Genomic DNA, 20,902 nt, shown 5'->3' on the forward strand with positions numbered 1-20,902 from the left:
ATGCGGAGGTGGTGCTCTGGTGCTGCATTGATGCTAATGTAGTGCTGCGGTGGTAGTGAGGTGATGCACTGGTAGAGAGGTAGTGCTGCACTGGTGCAGAGGTGGTGCTGAGGTGGTGCGCCGTTGCTGAGGTGGTACTATGCTGGTGCTGAGGTGGTGCTGTGCTGGGACTGAGTGATAATGCGGTGGTGCTGTGCTGGTTTTGTGGTGCTCACATGCTGCTGAGTGATGCTCAGGTGGTGCTGTAGACGTAGTGCTGTTTGACAATGACTGGTGCTGTGCTGATGCTGAGGTGGTGTTAAGGTGGTGCTGAGGTGGTGTTAAGGTGGTACTGCTCTGATGCTGCAGTGGTGGTGAGGTGGTGCTAAAATGGTGCTGCACCTGTGCTGAAGTGGTGGTGTGCTGGGCCTGAGGTGGCGCTGTGCTGATGTAGTGGTGGTGCTCAGGTGCTGCTGAGTGATTCTCAGGTGGTGCTGCAGTGGTGCTTCTGAAGTGGTGCTGAGTGATGGTTACTGGTGATGAAGTGGTGCTGCGCCGATCCTGAGGTGGTGCTGCGGTGGTGTTGCACTGATGCACTGGTGCAGAGGTGGTGTAGAGCTGATGCTGTGGTGATGCTAAAGTGGTGCTTCGCTGGTGCTGAGTGATGCGGAAGCGGTACTGAGTAATGCTGAGGTGGTGCTGAATTATGCTGTGGTTGTGCTGAGTCAAGCTGAGGTGGTGGTGCTACTGCTTATGTACAGTTAAGGTGATGCGCTGGTTCTGAGGTGGTGCTGCACTGATGCTGAAGTGGTGCTGCGTTGCTGCTGAGGTGGGGCTTTACTGGTGCTGAGGTGGTAATGCACTGGTAGTGGTGCACTGATGCAGAGGTGGTGCTGTGCTAATGCTGAGATGGTGCTGTGCTGAGGTTGAGATGTTGCTGCGCTGATGCGGAGTTGGTGCTGCACTGGTGGTGGGCCCTGAGGAGGAGGAGGAGGAGGAGGAGGAGGTGGTGCTGCTGTGCTGATGCTGACTGAGATGGCGCTGTGCTGATGCTGAGGCGGAGCTGGGCTGCTGATGCTGTGCTTGTCCTGAGATGGTGCTGACTGAAACTGAGGTACATAAAAGAAAGTATGCTGTTGGCCAAAGTACTGGGAGGAGGTCCAGTTGTGCTTCAGAGATTGAGTATTTGGTATAGGTGCTCCAAAAGTGAAGGTAAGAGGCTATAGACCGGTTGGCCCATCAATCTTTGAAAAGCACCAGCCCACCCAGATGCTTACCATCACACGTGCACTCAGCCATGATGCCCGGTTCTCAGGTGATTTACTGCATTGTTTGCATTTTATAATTTATGACATTTCTTTTTTGAAATGCAGTCATCTTACAGTATCTCAAATCCTCTCTAAAGGATAAAGTGCAACACACCGGAAGCCAAAACAACCGAATCAACATACATATAAACCCGCATAAACACAGCAGCACCATCATTAATTTACAGTAAATTCAACTTTGAGCTCAAAGTACCTACAGGGGAGGAAGCGAACAGAGCGAGAAAGAGCTTCAATAGAAACAAGGCTTTTGTACGGACAGACAGAAATAAAAGTGCCTCGATGCAAGTCAACAGCACTATAACATTCTGTGTGCGACTGTAAGAGTGTTGAACAGCCTATGAAAACAAATACGGACTGTTGGGATCTTGTTCCATTGATATGCTTATCATGTAATGTATGCAGAACAAAGAACTGGGCTAGAGAGGTTAATCTGCCTCATAGCTCTCATGTTCCGTTCATCTCACAGAAAGCTGATTTATGACGAAGGTTATACACTGTAAGTTACTTAGCCCAGTGGTCAGCAGCTGTGTGTGGAGGAGGGGGCAGACATCTGGGACAAACCTGTGGGGGCTTCAGATCTCCTATCCCTGCCGTGTATCAGCCCATAATATTAAAATCTATCACTGACTGGGTGCAAATGGGGGAAGGCTAACATTAATAGCAGTAAGAGGACAGGAGAGGGCAGCAATATGAAGCAAGACATCAGACTCAAGAGGGTCAAAAACATAAGACAGCGGGAAGAGGGCAGGAGGGGCATCAAGACAAGCCTTTAAAATATTGTATTGTCTTATAATATGAAGTTCTGTTTGCACCCTAAAAGAACTGCAGTGTCAGGCTATTCTTTCGTATTTAAATTCTGCTTTCTTATTCTACTATTTGCTATAATAGTTCAGTGCCAAGAAAGACGGGATTGATATATCCAAAAACGCAATGTCCTGTATGTTTAAAACAATATTATAATTGCTCGCTGACTGTATCAATTCCTATCTATGGGGTGATACCACCATCATCATCATACAAAGCTTTATTTTGATATAAAATATTTTAAAAAGCACATCGCATTTAAAAAGTACATGTCCTTCGAACAATAAAAAGAGTTTAAAATTGATAATCAATTATACAATACAATAATTAAAAGGGATATTAAACCATAAATCAGCTTTGAATAGTTTTTCTGTGGAACAGACATCATTAAAATAGATTGGCTAAAAATATGGGGAAAAGTCTAAAACCAATGACATCTTTACCGTGGAATATCAATGCAGAATCATCGTAAGGCTTTTGATCTTATCAGCCAGGCCCAGCTTAGGGGAGATACATAAACAAGCTGCGGCGGGATTGAGAAGTCCATATGCTGATAAACGCTCACATGGAAAGAGGGGCACCCATATGGGGACAGCATATACAAACATGGGTATGGTTAGAGAAACTCAGTTGCAAGGATCAATTCAACCCCGGGCACAGCAGGTAAGTCTAAAGCGATCGATTTGCCTCTAGAAAGGACTAGGACGCTCCTTCTCTATGATGCGGTAGGGGCGGACAGGACACCCATCCTTGGGCTTGGTCGACTGGGAAGTGATCACCAAGTGTAGTAACTCGGACACGGTTAGGGGTTGGCCAGGCTTCAATGAAGGTGAGAAAACTAGTGCCCTCTTTCCCCCTGGATGGCATCCACCGCCCTATGTGCCACGTATTGAGGGTAGTCAGGATGCACGGACCTTTCACAGTGGGCACGACGGATCGGCGGTTGGTGGGTTGGTTGAGGGGGGGCATCTGGGTGGCCGGAATGGCGTGAGGCTGACCCCTCCCTCCCATCCATAATGGCGGCATATAGGTTTCGGGCTAGGCCACCCGCGCAAATTTCTGTGGCGGAGGGTGCCACAGGGTGACCGCAGCTGGGCTACCTATATCCGGTCACGAGGGGAATGTATTTGAGAAGCCTTCCACGCGACCCACACGGAGGGTGAGCCAGCCGAAGGCCAATAGGATCTTTATTAGGATCGGACGAATATCTCGTCGGGAGTAGTAGGCCTCCGGACCAGTCCCGAAGCGTCGGGGCGGATGCGCTCCCCTGGCCCTACGTGTCAGGTCGAGAAAGCAGATGGGAGTTTAGGCCTCTTTATGTGCTTTAGGCAGGATGGCTAGCACTTTGTAATCAGGGGCGGCTCTAGGTTCATGGTGGCCCTGGGCAGGAAGCGTAGGTAGGGGGCCCCGGAAGACGGGGTCCGGGCGGGGCGGAGCGTGGAGGCTAGTGAAGAGGGGTGTCAGGTTGTTTGGAAGTGGAATAGAGCCAGAGGCCACCAAATCCCTGCCAGGGGCCGCCACACAAATATGTATCCATCCGCAGAGGATTATTATATTAAGGATATATATTGATGTGGTGGCCCCTAGGGTTTGGTGGCCCTGTGCAGGTGCACAGCTTGCACATGCCTAAGGCCGGCCCTGTTGTAATGGATCGAGGGTAGCGCTTTCCAATTATATCGAGTTTTGGGAGCGGTGGTTGTCCGACGACTATCTCGCCGCCTACAGTTGCATAACGTGGGGTTCGAGCCTGGGGGTCCCGTCCATGTCCTGCAAGGCCGGACTAATGCCTCTTTCTTCCCTTACGGGAAGGTGCCCCCTCCCCATTTTTTACGGACTCCCACCACCCCGTTGAGCATGTGCGCGGCTCTCTGTAGTAGGCATGGCCTCTTTCCGGGGCTTTCAGAGGCACGTAAAGGGAGCGCTTTGCCTTATGTAAGTGGAGCGCTTGTGAATACATAACCATGTACGGCCTCTTCTCCCGGGCGGCTATGTCGCGGAAGGGCCTAGGCCCCCATCCCCACTTGTTTGGCCGCGCTGTGAGGCCCGCAAGTCCTCCGCCCCCGCGTTGCGAAATGGATAGGAGACACCTTATCACTTCCTGACGTCGTTGGTTAGCAAAGTGTTTTGCCGTTTAAATTGAGTGGCTGCAACCCTCACAGTGTCTAGAACAGAGGCATCAACCTGAGGGAAGCGGCAATGCAAACGGACAAAGGGACTGCCTGGTCATATGTGTACATGCTAATTACAACACACCATTGGAAAAGGAATAGTCGAGCCGACGTGAGCACCAAGTCTAGGGGAAAGGATGTTGTCCGTCGGCCAGACTGCCGACTTTGGTGCTGGAAACCAGGTGTTGAGCCTCGTTGCCTGGTCCACATACTGGAATTCGGGGCAAAACACGTATCCCCCATGCCTGAATTAGGTGGGATGTAATGACAGTGCTCATGTAGGCGCCCCAACGTGCCACATCCTGTAATCTTGGGCAAACCGCTTACTCCCCCCGTGCCTGAGGAATGTGTTTTGTAAATATGGTGCTCATGGAGGCGCTCCATTACCCTCGGGTCGGGTTCGCGTTATATAAATATGCTTCCACCGGGCTCCCCAAGGTGAGAAAAGTACAACAAGCATTTACAATGCAATGGTTTTGCCTTTGTTAAAGTTAGAGCTATTGGCATTGCTCTTGACATTATTTTTATTTATGTTTTTTTTTAACATAAATAAATGGCATTGTCATTTACAATGCCACTAGCTTTATCTCTCGCAAATGACACACACAAACACACACAGAGCCCCCCCCACACACACACCCACACAGAGCCCCCCACACACACAGCCACACAGAGCCCCCCACACACACAGCCACACAGAGCCCCCCACACACACAGCCACACAGAGCCCCCCACACACGCAGCCACACACAGCCACACAGAGCCCCCCACACACACAGCCACACAAAGCTTCCCACACACACAGCCACACAAAGCTTCCCACACACACAGCCACACAGAGCCCTTCACACACACCCACACAGCACAAGCAGGCAACAGGAGGGAATCACACCACACCCCTATCACAAAATGATGTAAAGGCATCCATCCTTAGGATCCCTCACTAGTTTGTACTCTGTCAAAATAGTGGACAAAGTTACACCCGAGAGGCCAGACGATAATGCCACTGGGGGCCTTCGTGGTCTTAGGCTAGTAAGCAGAAGCATCAAAGCCAGTAGTACTAGCTTAAAGGTATAGGTATTTGGTGGATACAGCTGGACAATGGCCACCAGCGCAAATGTGCATCATTCCCCCTCAAGAGAGCAGGCATCCTTTAAGCTCTCAACCATCGAAGGCTTATGTTTATTTTATGACACTGCGTGATCTGAGGTAGTAGCATGGATTGGGGGCAGAGTAGTCTGACAGAGGTGGGGCTGGACACACAAGGCATAGCAGGGCTCACAGTGGTAGAGGCTCAATAGACGTACAGTACAGTTCCACAGTCCAGAAGGACGTCATTCTTTTGATGACACCATTCAAAAACAGAACTGCCTGGGCAAAGGTTTAGGGCAATGTAGCGGAGTAGGTGCACCCTGTACTCAAGGGCTTGCTACCTGTTGCTCAGGTGAGAAATAAACACCCGCCCTATAGACAGTGAGTTGAGGGGTATGCCCAGATGTTAATTGGGGCTTCTTAGGTTCTCATGACTGGTACGGTTTCTGGTAGCACACCAAGCTGATTGTTTAAGGTCTTCCTGTGCTGCCATCCCGGGAAAATGGGGGAACAAGGTGTCAAGCCCCAACGACTTCATAATAGAGCATTGGGCACTTCCAGGGTCAACGGAAACTGCAAGAAGTGGGGAAGCAAGGTATCAAGCACAAAAGACTATGTAAGAGAGCTTGTGGCTTGTCCAGTGTGCTACAAGAATTTAAATTCAGCAGGGCAGGTTATATTCCACCCCTGGGGCTGCTCAGTGTGTAGAGGTGGAGCCCCCATACCCCATATTAGGGAATAGGCTAGGGAGGGGGTGAGCAGGACTTAGTCAGTCCTTAGAGATAGGCACCATATGGCCGGCAGTGGGCACGGCATAATTCAGACATTCTGTGGGTCGGTAGACCCAGGGGGATCAACCACATAAGGAGCTAATTGGTGATCCCTAGCTCTTTGTCACTTATGTTATGGACAGCCAGGTGCGGTAGGATTCAGGAAGCGGAATTACTGGGCACCGTGCGGCCAGGTGCGACCAGCAAATTCAGGCGGCCTTGTGAACCATAGGGCCCAAATCCGCCCCGCCCGAGTGGCACGTGGCAGAGTCATGTAAAGCAACGGAACTCTCCAATTGGAGAATTAGTTCTTGGCACAAGTTCACTTGCCTAAAAGGCCTCCGTCAGCGACTCTTGCGGTCGAACGTCAAGGGTGACTGGGATATAGATTGGGTCTCCTGCCCAATTTTGGCAGGGGGCCTGTATATGAGATGTTGCAGATGAGAACGGAGCTGTTTTGGTAGGGGGCCCTGTCAGCGACGGTGGCCACCGCCAGAGCTGTGGCGGAGTTACAGGGCGATCTGGAAGCAATTGGGTACAGAAGAGTACCTCTGCATGGCACATAGGGGTGCCAGAGCCAGAGCCCAGGGGCCTCATGAGAGGTTCCTGGAAACCGTGTCGGCTCCCCGTTTGTCCTTCGGACGGTTGGGGGCCTGAACAACCGGGGGCTTGCCTTGCTACGCTCCGCCCTGAAAGGGGCGTGAGTAATAAGTGTCACGTGATCTGGGAGGATGATCACCAGAAGGGGCAGCACAGATGGGGTTCGCCCCAGTGCTGCTTGGCTCATCAGGAGGGCAGGTGGTGAGTATGCTGCCTGCCCTTTGATCGCCCGTAAGATAACCCACCATATTACATAACGCTGTATGTAATAAACCTGCAGCAGTTTTTCCCAATAACAAATTTGTGTGGTGTGTATTTATTTGCATGCATCCTAGGTGCTTGGGGGTGGGGAGTATCGCCATGATGGTACTATGCTGCTGCCCGAGGCCATCGCAGGAGGCCACTCAAGAGGGCGGCCTTGTAGTACCATCGGGCAGCCCACACCCCCCTTTCCCCCCAAAGGGGCAGGGACTCTAAGGGAGTCCTCTCCTGGGCGCGGGCAGTGCCGCATCATGTCCGGTGCGGGAGGTGGGGCGAGGGGTATATATGTCCCCCTCGCCATGCTGACGACCTCTTTGTCATCCGCACCGGACACGCGCGGCCGCTGCCTCGCCGGACACGTCATCTCCCACCCTACCGCTTACCCGGCGAGGTCGGTGGTAGGAAGCATGGTGAGAATTTTGTAATCTTGTTCGTTTTCGTTACAGGCGGAGTTACAGGGCGATCTGGAAGCAATTGGGTACAGAAGAGTACCTCTGCACGGCACATAGGGGTGCCAGAGCCATAGCCCAGGAGCCTCATGAGAGGTTCCTGGAAACAGTGTCAGCGCCCCGTTTGTCCTTCGGACGGTTGTGGGCCTGAACAACCGGGGGCTTGCCTTGCTACGCTCTGCCCTGAAAGGGGCGTGAGTAATATGTGTCACGTGATCTGGGAGGAGGATCACCAGATGGGACAGCACAGATGGGGTTCGCCCCAGTGCTGCTTGGCTCATCAGGTGGGCAGGTGGTGAGTATGCTGCCTGCCCTTGGATCGCCCGTAAGATAACCCACCATATTACATAACGTTGTATGTAATAAACCTGCAGCAGTTTTTCCCAATAACAAATTTGTGTGGTGTATATTTATTTGCATGCATGCTAATTGCTTGGGGGTGGGGAGTGTCGCCATGATGGCACTATATCTGCCGCTGCATTTCAGCCTTTCAGAATCTCCCATAACTTTGTTAATAGGTGAAATATGACTTACTCGTAATTGTGTTGGTAAAGCTTTCGAATTCTTAGAGCGCTGCATGTCTATTCACTGAGATTTAAAATACTACCTGAAGTGTGCTTTATTGCTGACTGTTCACATCTCGGGAGAGGCACAAATGCAATCGGCTGCAGCCTTTTTTGTGAAATAGCTACACTTAAACATTGTTCTGCGCTGGAGTCTGCAATAGAATCACTTTTGAAGGTTTATTGTAATAAATAAAACATCTCGTTACGTGCAAATATGACTGCTGAATCCCTGGTGTCTACTTGCAGGATATATTGTTACGTAATCTCACATTACATGCCACGTTTGGAGAGCACGAGGAGGCATCCCTTGATATTGGTTTTATTTCAACAACAATTGAAACCTAAAAGAAAACATTAAAGCATGAAAGTGTGCAACCTAACCCTTTGCATGCATCGGATGGCCCCCGGCTGTCCAACGCCGGGGTGGGGCTGTGCGTCGGACGGCATGGGCCATCCAATCTGCGCACAAGTGTAATTTAGCTGAAAGCCTATACAGTTGATGGAGCATGTCTCAAGAGACTGTGCATGTACTGCCTAGGCGAGACCTAAAAAGCCAGAAAGGGGCTGTATTGTTTGCCAAGAGGCTCTGGGGTGACTATGGTGTTCTGGGGGTTGGCATAGAATCCAGCACTTAGAGCATGGCCCTGCCCTCACACTCCAATTAGCCTACAATGTTGGGGCCGAAGGACCTCAGAGTGTATCCCTAATCCTACCCTTTTAATAGAGCACATGGATTGGAACATTTGTTTACTCAGTAGGATTCCACATAAAAAAAGTTTGATGATGACTGTATAAAGACACATTAGGAGAACAGTCCGTTTCTATTTTTTGTGTTTAGCATTATGAAAGACGCTGATTGTTTTCCCGCTTGGGACGAATCCTTTTAGAAATATAAGAATATGGCCTGTGGTGCAACAACTTGAATTGTTAACGTTGTGCGGCTTGGCAAGAAGGGTGTGCAAGTGTTATGCTTCAACAAAGGAGATTTGCTTGTTCGCCTCAATAATGCAGAACCAAACGTTTTCATTACGGTGCTGGTAAAAAGAAATACTGCCCTCACACAAACTATTAAAGCCAATGAAATGTATGCATTTCAAGTATCTGTATCGGCGCACTATTTTAAACCTGATTTAGCAGCTCTCTCTTAATAGCTCAGCAGAACAGTTTATTGCATGGGGCCTTCAAAGTCACTAGTGAAAGATAAACACAGTGACAAACATATTCGAAAGACAAGAAGAACCAAAACAATGGAAGTTGCAAGTTTGCTATGAAATACCAATAGGATTTTATAGATTAGTAAAATTAAATCAGTTGAAATTGGCAACATTGTTAACTCTAAATGCTTGTTTACTGTAGAAAATTACATTAAATACAGTTAATGCAGATGGCAGTGTGGAGCTGGGGTTGCCAGATCTCTCCACATATCTAAAGGCCCATGCTTACAAAGCACTAGTCAATACACATCATCAGCCAAGTGCAAGTCCACACACCAGCAGCAAAATGCCAGTACACACACAGCCTGCCAAATGCCAGTACATGCACTCCGAACTCCAGCACGCATACACACAAAGAAACTTTCCCTGGTATCTATTGGTTTTCTGCCTCAAAGGTGGACAGATGAACCTAAACATATCGCTGATCTGCCCCCAAGGGGGCAGACATGGCTAAAATGTGTGCCCAAAAAAAGGGGAGTGACCCTTGACTGTGGAGCTGCTCCCTTACATGCCCATAAACATATCCCTGGTGCCTAGTGAGCTTTATGCCCTCACCCAAGGGAGGCAGATCGGGTGTAATAACTACCATCTGTCCCCGGGGTGGGCAGAAAGACTGTTCCCATTTGTATTGGGGCAGGTTCTGGGCAGACCCCATTCCTCCTTTTTTGTAAACAAAAACAATCCATGGTCTCTAGTGGGCTAATAAACCCCATCTGCCCCCCAGGGGGGACAGAAAGACTGTTATTATTAAGGTCTGGGCAGGGTGCTGGCGGTATGCATGGACTCGCACTTGGGTGGAAGTGTAGGCAGACTGTTGCTTGGCTGGCAGTGTGGCTTGTGTGGATCCCCCAGCGTTTTCCTACCCAGAATCCACTGCAAACCTCAAATTTACAGAAAAGTCAAATTTTCCTCACGTCTGTGTTAAAAAGCTGAAGGATCACCGCACCAGCACAAATTTCCCACTACCCAGCATTTTCCTCAAACTACTGATAAAAATGATACCTCACTTGTGTGAGTGCCCATAGCAGAGTCAGCCTAAAAACGTATTTAAAAAATTGCCCTTATGAACACGTTTTGGTTGCCGCTCAGTTTTTCATTTTATGCATTTTTAGGCTGACTCTGCTTTGGGCAACCACACATGTGAGGTATCATTTTTATCGGGAAACAGAGGGGAACGCTGGGTGTTAGGAAATTTTTCAGAAGCACAAAAGGAGCACCAGGGGGTACAAAGTCAGGTCGCCCCCACTCAATTATATATAAGCACACTGAAACCCGACTTAGTCTGAACAGTTAACTGTAGTTTTTCAAAAAACATCTGAGGTACGTTAGGAAAACCTTTTAACTTACGTCACAGGCTAGGTTCACTGCCACTGGCCTTTTAGTTCAACTCTTCACTTTTTAATAAACTGTCAAGACACCATAGTCCATACACACGTCAACAATCCATCTTTGCAAAAAAATATTTAGCATTCCTCTGCATCTTCAGCATCAGCCCATCTGATTCTACACACCCACCCTCCCTGCAACAGTTAACAAGCATTTGCAATGCAATAGGTCTAGCAGTTTAAGCTATTGGCATTGTAAATGATAATGCCTTTTATTTATGTTTTAAAAACCAACACATAAATAAAAGGCATTGTCATTTACAATGCCAAGAGCTCAAACTATTGCAAATGCGAGACCTATTGCATTGCAAATGCTTGTTTGAGTACATGCTCGGCTTATGCCCCAACATGCGCCCATTCCTCGTTTAAGAGTCAGATCTCGCCGAACTTAAACATGCTCCCATGGTTTGAGATAGCAACCTGGAAAGAAATAGCAAAATCATTGAAAACAAGAGATAATCCCATAGAGCACAGATGAATCCTGGATGGTGTCTCCTACATTATTTATCCATTCATACGTAATATTCAATCACAGGACTCCTTTTAAAATAAGCATATATTATTTTATTGAATTCTTATCATAATTATACTTATACTTGTAATCATGTAGTTTACATTCTACAATCTCTTCACGTCGACTTCCCATATCTAAGCAGATCTCCTATGCATTTTAGACCTACTGCTGTTCGGATGGGGGGCTGCGAGGGGGTGGTTAGACCGCGTTCCTGTTGCTAGTTAAACATAAGGATGAAGAATCCTCAAGTTAGGTGATTAGAAGTCGAGTTGATCAGCCGCAGCATTTGTTTGGCGCATCATCTATTTTAGTGGAATACAGATTACATGATCACAAGTATATGTGGCTAAAGGTATAAATTGGTAACCAATATAGGACACTCCATCCAGTACACAGCTGCTCTTTGTGGGCCTATCCTTGTTCGTAAGGGTTTTGTTGTTCTCTTTTTTGCATTCCAAACAATGATTTATCATCTACAAAAATATTGTCTTAAACCTGTTTTCTGTATTTTCAAGGGCAAAGCAATCTGCAGGCACTGCGGGACTGGTAATCCGGTGAACCTCAAGCATTGTGTGACCTGTGAAGGCCGGATCTCTGAAACACAAACGGTAAGTTTCCTGCCCTGGCTGTGATGCATTAGTATATCAAATCACTTTACACTTGTATCAGGTTTGAAGGTGGCAACCATTGTATGCCTGTGTTTGTAGCGCCTTAGCTCTCTGCTGTGGTAGCACATATGCAAGTAATTTAAAAGTGACTTTACTGTTTCATTGGTCCATTGCAACACAGCTTTCTGATTGGTAAGTTTGAATGCTGCACTGAGTGTGCATCCACCACACGGAAGAGTTATCACATCATCTATGTTGCAGTCAAGTATATGGACTGACAGCAATGGAGGGGTCATTTTTAGATCGAACCTACCAGAGAGAGCAGCTGTCTTGAGTGCGAAGAACTTGTTTTAGGCTTACTAAGAACATAGAGGGGCTTGCAGTCTTCCCATTGCTTACCGTTGGTTGACTTTATAGCAACTGTCATTGCCTGCCTCTTATTTGATTGCTGCCCCTGTCCATTTTGGGTCTGTCTCTCCCCTGGAGCAATCACAATTTAGTTGTGTCCTTCCACTGCTCAATTTTAAGGAGCTTCTTTTCTCCCCTTTGTCTTAAGGACTCCACAAGAGTGCATGTGTTTTCCTGCTGTCTCCACAGTGTGCTTCTCTACACCCTTCCGTACTCCTTGTTGCTCTCTCTCGCCCATATGCTTCTTCCCCACCCTCCTCCATGGTGCACTCGCCCTAGTGTGCTTCCCTCCCACATGTGTGCTTCTCCTGCTAGCTTCACATTGCTCTCTCTCTCACCTCTTTGCTTTTCTCTCTCCCCACACTCCACTTTGTTCTCTCTCTCATTTGTTTACTTTCTTACACCCACGCCTTCCTTACTGCTTTCCCCACCCGCATCCTCCGTTTTATTTCCCTCCACTAATGCTGCACCGTGTTGCTTCCACGGATACATGTCCCTGGGTTCCATGTTTTGCTTCTCTTTACTTGCTTTTAAAAAAACGTTCAAATGTTTTTTATTTTATATTTACTGAGCCAAATATGTTCAGTAAATAAAAAGGAAAAACACCCACTTCATCTATGAGTATGCATGGATGGTGCACATGCCTACAAAATGATGCGGATGGCTGTGTCATAAGCTTTTATTAAAAATTCTTTAGACATGATAAGCAGCATTGGGGATGCTGTACAGCATTACTAAAAAACATTGGCAAAGCTAATGGTCCCAAAGTTGCCAATGCTTGCAACAGACAACTTTATTTTCGTTAGGGTAGACTTCTTGTTTCCATTACATAATATATCTTTAGAATGGTCTTTTAGTTAGCCCCTTGCCAATGTTTAGATGGTTTTGTTGTCCATCTTAGTTGTCCATTCTTGATTTAATGGCTTTCATCCCTACTCTTTTGTTTTGCCCACCTAGGAGCATTTCAGCCATGGATGAGTTGTGAACTTCCACTTCCTTTTTAGGTCTCGGCTAGCGTGGCTGCGCACATGCGAAGCTCGCTCGGCGAGATTTAATGTTTTTGATGGACTTTCAGTCAAGGGCTTCAAGCCCCGCCCCTCTTTCCCATTGGCCGGCGTCACCGTTTATGCTAAACGGTGGCCAGCCATTGGAAAAGAGGTTTGTATGACGTAGACTTTTCTCTTTTTTGGCTGTCCCACTTGGACGACCTCGCCTGCCTTCCGTGCAGTCGTGAAATGTTTCTTATCTTTATGGGGCCATGTGTTTAAACACATCGCGACTGATCTGGTTGGGAAACCTCCCGTCTTGTAGAAAGTGCGCACTTATTTCCAGGGAACCATTGGTTCCTTATCAATATCTCAAAAAAATATATAACCTTTCATTGGTAAGTTTCAAACTTCTTTTATTTGTTTCATTTTTTTTCAAAAATTCTTCATTAGTTCACAACTTTATAAATCAATCTCATGAATTATACCCAATACATTTCGGGTCACTTCATGGACCCTTCCTCAGGGGTCTGTAAAAAAATAATGAAAAAAGGAAACTATTTAATCCCAAATCTCAAATCAGGGTGTATCAAAGACATATCATGTTTTTCAACCAACTACAATATCCATACAAAACCAATATGGTTACCTCTGTTTTATCGATTTTTTTTAACAATTTTTGTGATGCCAAAATACGGATAAATTACTGCTGCTTTTCTGTGGATAGCAAGACACATATTTCTGCTACATGATTATAATGCATTAAAGGTAGCTTCACAATATGTAACGTGGACCTGAACTTGATGAGAGTTATAACTCGACATGAAACTAAACGTATTTCTTAATAACAAACAATTTCGACAATCTCATTGGATGCAGAACCCATCTATGACTCACTAAGCAAGTTCAAAATGATCTAATCTATTTACGCGGCCACAACAAGCTCCTGGTGTCAGAACTTACTTGAAATTCACGAGTATCGGCTCTCACGCACAAGTGCGAGAGAGCCGATAGTGCCCCCATAATCAAATCAAAGCCGCTCTATACTGTTTAAAACATCCTATTTTCATGGTTATGAGGTGTGGGTGTCTGCATGCATTTGCTCTTGCTGCAGAAAAGGTTTGTGGGAAATGCAGCTGTGAAATTCTTCATGTTACTTTCCTTTCAGAAAGATGAATACGCTAACACAGTGTTTCCCAAACTGCAGCGAGACGGTTTTTGGTGGGTTGTAAAAGTCAAAGCAATAAATAACAAGCATTGAAAATGCAATAGGTATCGCCTTTGATTACGTTAAAGCCATTGGCTTTGCTAATGGTACTGTATAGCAAAACAAATGGCTTTAACTTAATGAAAGGCGAGACCTATTGCATTTTTAATGCTTGTTTGCCATCTTGTGGGTACTTTTTTGTTGTTGTAAATTTTTCATTAGGCACTCCATGAGAGTGCCTGTGTTTACTTGCTCTCACCCTTCTTTTACATTTCACCCCTCTGCACATACTCTGGACATTACCCCCCTCTCAAATGTTCTACATCCCCTATACATCAATCTGCAGATACACATGTTTTTTTAAAATCGAAAATGGGATTTTTAAAATGGTAATAATATTATGAATGATAAATGATTTTACCATATTTATTCATTTTATATTTAGCCAGATCAGATATTGCACTAACTTGTAATTCTGTATAGCTACTGAGAAGTATGTCTTCTATGTTGTTCGCTATTGGCTCTGCTTAAACCATGCACTAGCACTTTAAATACTGGTCACCGCCTAACGCAACTTGCCATGTGATCAAGCTTCATTGGAAGCGAAACACGCTATGGCGGCTGGCTGGCTGAGAAATAAAGCACTCTGAGTGAAGCACAGAATTCGGGGCTGCTTTTCGTCATTTACTACTAAGGCAGGAGCCTTGGCTTTGGTGGCGAGTTACTTACATATTGGAGTACCGAAACAGCTTCCGAGGTACAAGCAGAACCCCTCCTTCGTCTTAGGCAACGTGGCAGGAAGCGCTACCTTTTCTGTTCACCCGGAAGAGGATTTACAAACTTCGGTAAGGAGTAAGCCACAAAAGCCCCCGGATACCGCTGAATGTTCCACCCGTTTGCTGATACCAACATGTTCCGTGTCTGCTGACAGGAGCCAGTACTGGTAGTTAAGCTGCATTGGAATTCCTTTGCAGAGTAACCAGTAAGGAGACTGTGAGGCAGTCTGGCAGGGGGGATTTGCTGCGTGCCAGAGGCCATACCAGGTTATTGAGCAAGTGACGCTCACAGCTATATTGCCATAATGTCCACAAATGTGTTGCGTGAACGAGAAGAGGCGAGAGGCGGCAGAGACCATGTTTTTGGATTCCCCGGCTGGGGGTCCATTTCCGCAATTCAATCAGTACAGGCAGTAACCGGCAACACCACCACTCGGGATTTGTTCAAGAGGCTGGAAAAGCTAATGCGCTCTGAACAATCCAAGTGGTGGGAGCACCGGTCTCTTTCCCGATATTTACAAGTCGGGAGGGTGCCACGGGGACTTCGTATCACCTTGGCTCCCAGCTACGAGAAACCCGACCCTGCAATGTTAACGGAATGGGCAGAGTCTAATCTGGAATCGTCAAGCAAACTAATGGCAATTTTAGTGAAATATGCTGCAAGTGATCGCGCGAAATCGCAGGTTGAAATCGAGAAATTGGAGGAAGAAATTGCTACTTTGGGAAGTAATGACCAAGCGACTAAACTTCGAGATGAAATGATGGTCAGACTTAAAAAGGAGGAGGAAGTGATCAAAAAAAAGAAAAGCCTTTAAATTTGAAAGGGATCGGCTGGATTACCTTAACGGGCAGGTTTTCACCTTTGCACGCCGTTATGATGTGGTTAAAGCGAGAGCCAACAATGCGCAAAATAAAACGGCGAGGGATGCAAGGGCAATCTCAGTTTCAGCATCCGATCTCAGCTCAGCAGCTGAGAGTGAGCCGGAAGGTGAAGCCACAACCTCACAGCAGTTGGGGTTTACCAAGCTTTCTCTGGCAGAGGAAGTAAATTGCCTCTGCCAGGACCGAAGAGATACCCTGCGCCCTGTGCCGGCTGGCAACCAAACCAAAGGCTCAACTATAAACGGGGCCAAAGACGCAAAAGCAGTCAACGACGGGGGTAACAAGGCAAAAGCACCTGCAAGGGGAAGATGGAATCGCTACCAAAACTGCACAACAGCCAAAGTAACAACTCCAACGCAGTAATCAATTTGACTGCATTACCATTGTCCAAAAATGATGAATCTGTTCTCAAGCTGGGGCTATCATATTGCCCACCCTGCAATTTCAACTATGCAGACACACGTATGGACACTTTTAGATTTATTTGGAAATTAAAACTCAGCAAGTTTCACAGTTTGGCACCAAAGAAAAAGAAACCAACAGAGGCCATTAAGAGTCCATCATAACTAACAGTGGGAGATCGTGATGCCTTTGAAGAGATCTGGGCTCTTCAAAAAGAAATGGATGGAGTGGATAACCAGGTGGCTAACATAAGGCCAGATGACATGAGTCGTTTTACAACCCCATTCAAACCCAAGTCCACGTTTCGACCTACTATGATTCATGATAACATTTATGTATATCACGACTTGGTAATCCAGGATCTCAATAAGCTGTATACCGCCACCAATAGAAAACGGCATGCCATCAGCAATCAAAATCGATGCTATGCCCAATTGATCAAAAAATTGGACTCAGATAATACCATCATAGTGCGGCAAGCCGATAAAGGCGGTAATGTAGTTTTGTGTCCTTGAAGTTTATATTTGGCGGAAGCTGACACGCAGTTGGGGGACATTTCTTGTTACAAAAAGAGCAACATGCACATGCTCAAAGCTGCATGGGTGGATCAGTCTGTGAAATTCCAGGCATGGAGAAGTGGTGGGTTAATCACAGAAGACGAATTCCGTTTTCTAAAGAAAGAACATCCGGTAATCCCCACTTTTTATTTGATCCCCAAGATACACACTGACTCTGAAAATCCCCCAGGGCGACCCATCATATCAGCAATAAACAGTTCCCTTGAAAATATATCAAAATACATTGATTTCTTTTTGCAGGACTGGGTCAAAGGACTGAAATCTTATGTTCAGGACTCTTCTGATTTTATTCGTAAAATTGACAGTATTCAATGGTGTCCAGATATGCTTTTAATGACTTTAGATGTGTCATCCCTTTACACCTCTATCAGACATTTGGATGGGTTGAAGGCCATAGAACATTTTCTTAACAAACGCCCCATGCATTGTGTAGTTCACAACAAGATGTTACTATACATGATAAAAATGTTTTGGAGCAAAATTATTTTGTGTTCAACAATCAAATTTACCAGCAAGGGGGCGTGGCCTAGCAACATGGCTGTCAGGACTTAGTCTCCAGCGGCTCCCGGCCGGCCAGCCCTATACATCCTGATTTATCCCAGATCCTGGTGCCCACGGCCCAATCTTACCGTAGAATTCTTAGCCGGAACACCTGAGGCTTCCATCGCCATCGAAAATTGCGGAGACCCGCGAACTGGGCCCTCCCGGTGGCCGCCCAATGAGCCCGCTACCTGAGGCCGGTGCTGCAGCCTACCCGCGATCGGCGGTCGGAGGCAGCCTTGAGGCCGTGGCCGTTTCCTGGGCCGCGGCGTACATCGCCCTTCTGCTCCCCTGGCCTTAGAGGACTTGCAGTGGTGGGGGTGCGGCCCGGAGCCCTCGGACCGGCGACGGCCGGCCGCGCGGAGGAGCTACGGCAGAATCGGGGTCTAGCGCTACCGGGCCTGGAGAGTGTGGCCTGGCCTGTGTGCGCTGGGGCTGTGGGGACCCTACCAGTCATCGGGGTCCTCCCCGCGGCCCCTGCCTGCTGGGCATGTGAAGCGGGACGTTCCAGTGGCCTGCCCTGACGGCCGGTTGAGTGGAGTGATGTGGTGTGACGGAGGTACGCGCCCCTGTCCCACCGGGGCCCAGCAGTGGGCCGCACCCGCAGGAGCGCAGGAGCAGAGAGACGGGGGGACTCACCACTGGTCCGAAGCCTTCCGTGGTGGGGTCCGTTCTGCGGCTTGGACGTGGCTCAGTGCCCATCTTCCCCAGGGGGCCACAGTGAGATTCCTGGCCAGGACGGGGGCCTTGAAGTTGTGTGGCCTACTGGCTGGCTCCTTGGTGCTGATTCCGGCCCCCCGCTGCACGCTTGAGTCGAGCGGTGAGTGGCGTTGGTCGCTTCAGGCCGGGCCCCCGCATGGCTAACGTTGGCCCTGGAGGACGTTCTATAATTCCCTGAGGGGTGTTTTGCTGCCTGGGGGGACGACAGAGTGGTCCCCCGAGAGGACATTGCTTGCTGGGCTGCGCGGGCCCGCCACGTCACCACGGCCGGCGGGAGGACAAACTGTGTGCTCGGGAGGACTGCTCCATGCTGACCGCAGTTTCCCTGGAGTGCTGGCCTGTGAGACGGGGCCCTTCCGCTGTGACGACCGGCTGGAGATTGCTGAGGAGGTGAGGGGGACCTGGACTTCTGTGGGATTCTAGCGGGACACGCACTGGGAGACTGCCGGGGGATCGCTGGGACCGGAGCTCGCTTGCTGGCATGGGGCTGGCTGGGACACTAAGACAGGGTTCGCAGGGCCTTGGACAATGCGCAAGGACAGGATGGCCCGTGCCTCACAGCCTAATACCATCACTCAATATACTACGCCGCAGCTCCCTTCCCAGCGCATTACACGTCAGACTGGCCCGGGCGAGGGGGATAATGCAACAGTGGGTTCTGGCGAGCCGTCCAGGGCCGAGCTGCTCAAGGCCATACAGGGCTCCCACACTGCTTTGGAACGGCAGATAGAGACGGTTTCAATTGATGTGAACCTACTGAGGGCGGATCTTCGTAACGTCACGGACAAAGTTAATGCGGCGAAAGGGAACATAGTCCAACTGCAGGAGGAGGTGGCATCCCTTAAACTAACGGTGACGCCGCTCACGGCCTCGACCGGGGAGCTAGAGCGCAGGGCTGAGGATGCTGAGGGGAGGGCACGCCGCAGCAACATTAGAGTCCTGGGCATTCCTGAACGAGCAGAGATGGGGAATATGGACGCTTTCTGGAACACTGGATCCGCACCACGCTTTGTCCTACCGGACTCACTGATGTCTTTGTAATCGAACGCGCTCATTGGGCCCTGGTCCCCCCGCCACGTCCCGGTGCTCCGCCGCGAGCCCTCATCGCGAAGATCTTGAACTACCGAGAAAGGGACTGCATCCTCAAGGCGGCGAGGGAAACAGTGGACCTCTCCTATGACAATTCAAGGGTGTCAGTGTACCCGGACTACACCCGCCAGGTTCAGGAACAACGCAAATCATACTTAGCAGTCAAGCAGAAGCTTCGAGACATGAACCTGCAATATATGTTACTGTATCCTGCAAGACTCCAGGTCCTCTCCCAAGGAAGGGCACACTTCTTCGATGGGCCTGCAGAAGCGTGGGAGTGGCTTGAGATTAGAGGGGACGCACTCCCGCCGGAGGAACGGGGTCAATCCCATAGTACGTGGGGGACGCGGCCTGTGAGGAAATGACGGTCCCGGCGCAGGCGCTCACCAGGAGTCGATGGCAGTGCGGAGAGCCAGAGAGTCACGGTGGGAGATGACGGAGCCCTTCACTTGGAGCCCGCGGAGGCCGGGGACCTTCCGGGGGCACGGCCGGATCACCCACAGGACGATGTGTTTTTTTTTTTTTAAATCTCTTTATTCGCATCAGGTTGGTACACATAAGCATACAGTCACATAGCGTGTGGAGAAAATCAGCGACATCATTAACAGGAATACAAAATGAATCGTAGTTAGGTGTGACCAACAATATGATGAGCAGTGCAACACATTCTAGAAACTCCATTTTCCGTTTTCTAGTTCTGTCAGTAATACGCACATGTACAAAGACGATGCAAAGAGATAAACAAAATGCAAAAAACCATCAAACAGAGAAATGCCAACAAGGGAGAGAGAGCGAACAACAACACTTTGATCATGTCAAGGTGGTAATAGCGGTTGCATGGGTGACCACGGGATGCCGGTGTAGCCAAGAAGTGAGTGTTAGCAGAACAGGCATGGCAGACGGGGACCAGCGAGCGAAGAAACAGGGTATCATACAGCCCTCCGCAAGGCAGCCACCAAAGGGGTGACTGCAGCACCATTCCACATCTCGGCCGCAGCGCGGGAAGAAACAACTAGCCAATCTCATCACAGTAGACAATGCAGCCTTGTCGGGGGAAGAACAGCTATCCCACCCCTTCTGGTACTAGAGAGCTCGCCGCCTGTGATTGCGCAGCCTGCGTTAGCTTGCTAATGTACTGTCTGTATGGGCCCCAGATGTCGACAGGGCGCGAGGCGGTTGGGAGCTGCGCGGAGTATTCCACATTGTTTATGTTGCACTGGGCCAGACTGCGGAGCCATGCTTTTGAGTTGGGAATGCGCTTAGAACCCCAGAGCATAGCAATTTCCCTTTTTGCGAGCAGAAAACCAATGGCAGCGAGTTTCCTCGTGGTGCGGGGAAATTCAACAACATACCCCATCAGTGCAATCTCAGGTATGGGACTCAGGGCGCACTCTAAAATGTTACCCAGTATGTGGTGTACCTGCAACCAGTAGTCCTGCAGTTTGGGACACGTCCATGCAAGGTGGGCAAAGTCAGCGTGTGGGGCTTTGCATTTGGGACAGTGATGTGGCCTTGACGGGTCAAGTCTGTGAGGCAAGGCCGGTGTGAAGTACAGCCGCCGCAAGAACTTAAAGTG

The 20,902-nt window shown here is 48.6% G+C and overlaps 1 protein-coding gene across 1 annotated transcript in view; it reads left to right on the top strand.

The window, feature by feature from the left end:
- The window catches only part of DZANK1 (double zinc ribbon and ankyrin repeat domains 1), a 1,079,146-nt gene that overhangs the window by 414,507 nt on the left and 643,737 nt on the right, over positions 1-20,902 (top strand). Inside the window, exon 10 of the mRNA XM_086926915.1 lies at positions 11,646-11,738. Within this exon, the coding sequence (XP_086783041.1) occupies positions 11,646-11,738 (93 nt within the window). The remainder of the gene's footprint in view (positions 1-11,645; positions 11,739-20,902) is intronic.

Source organism: Lissotriton vulgaris, chromosome 6 (assembly GCF_964263255.1).
Source record: "Lissotriton vulgaris chromosome 6, aLisVul1.2, whole genome shotgun sequence".
NCBI classification, from domain to species: Eukaryota; Metazoa; Chordata; class Amphibia; order Caudata; family Salamandridae; genus Lissotriton; species Lissotriton vulgaris.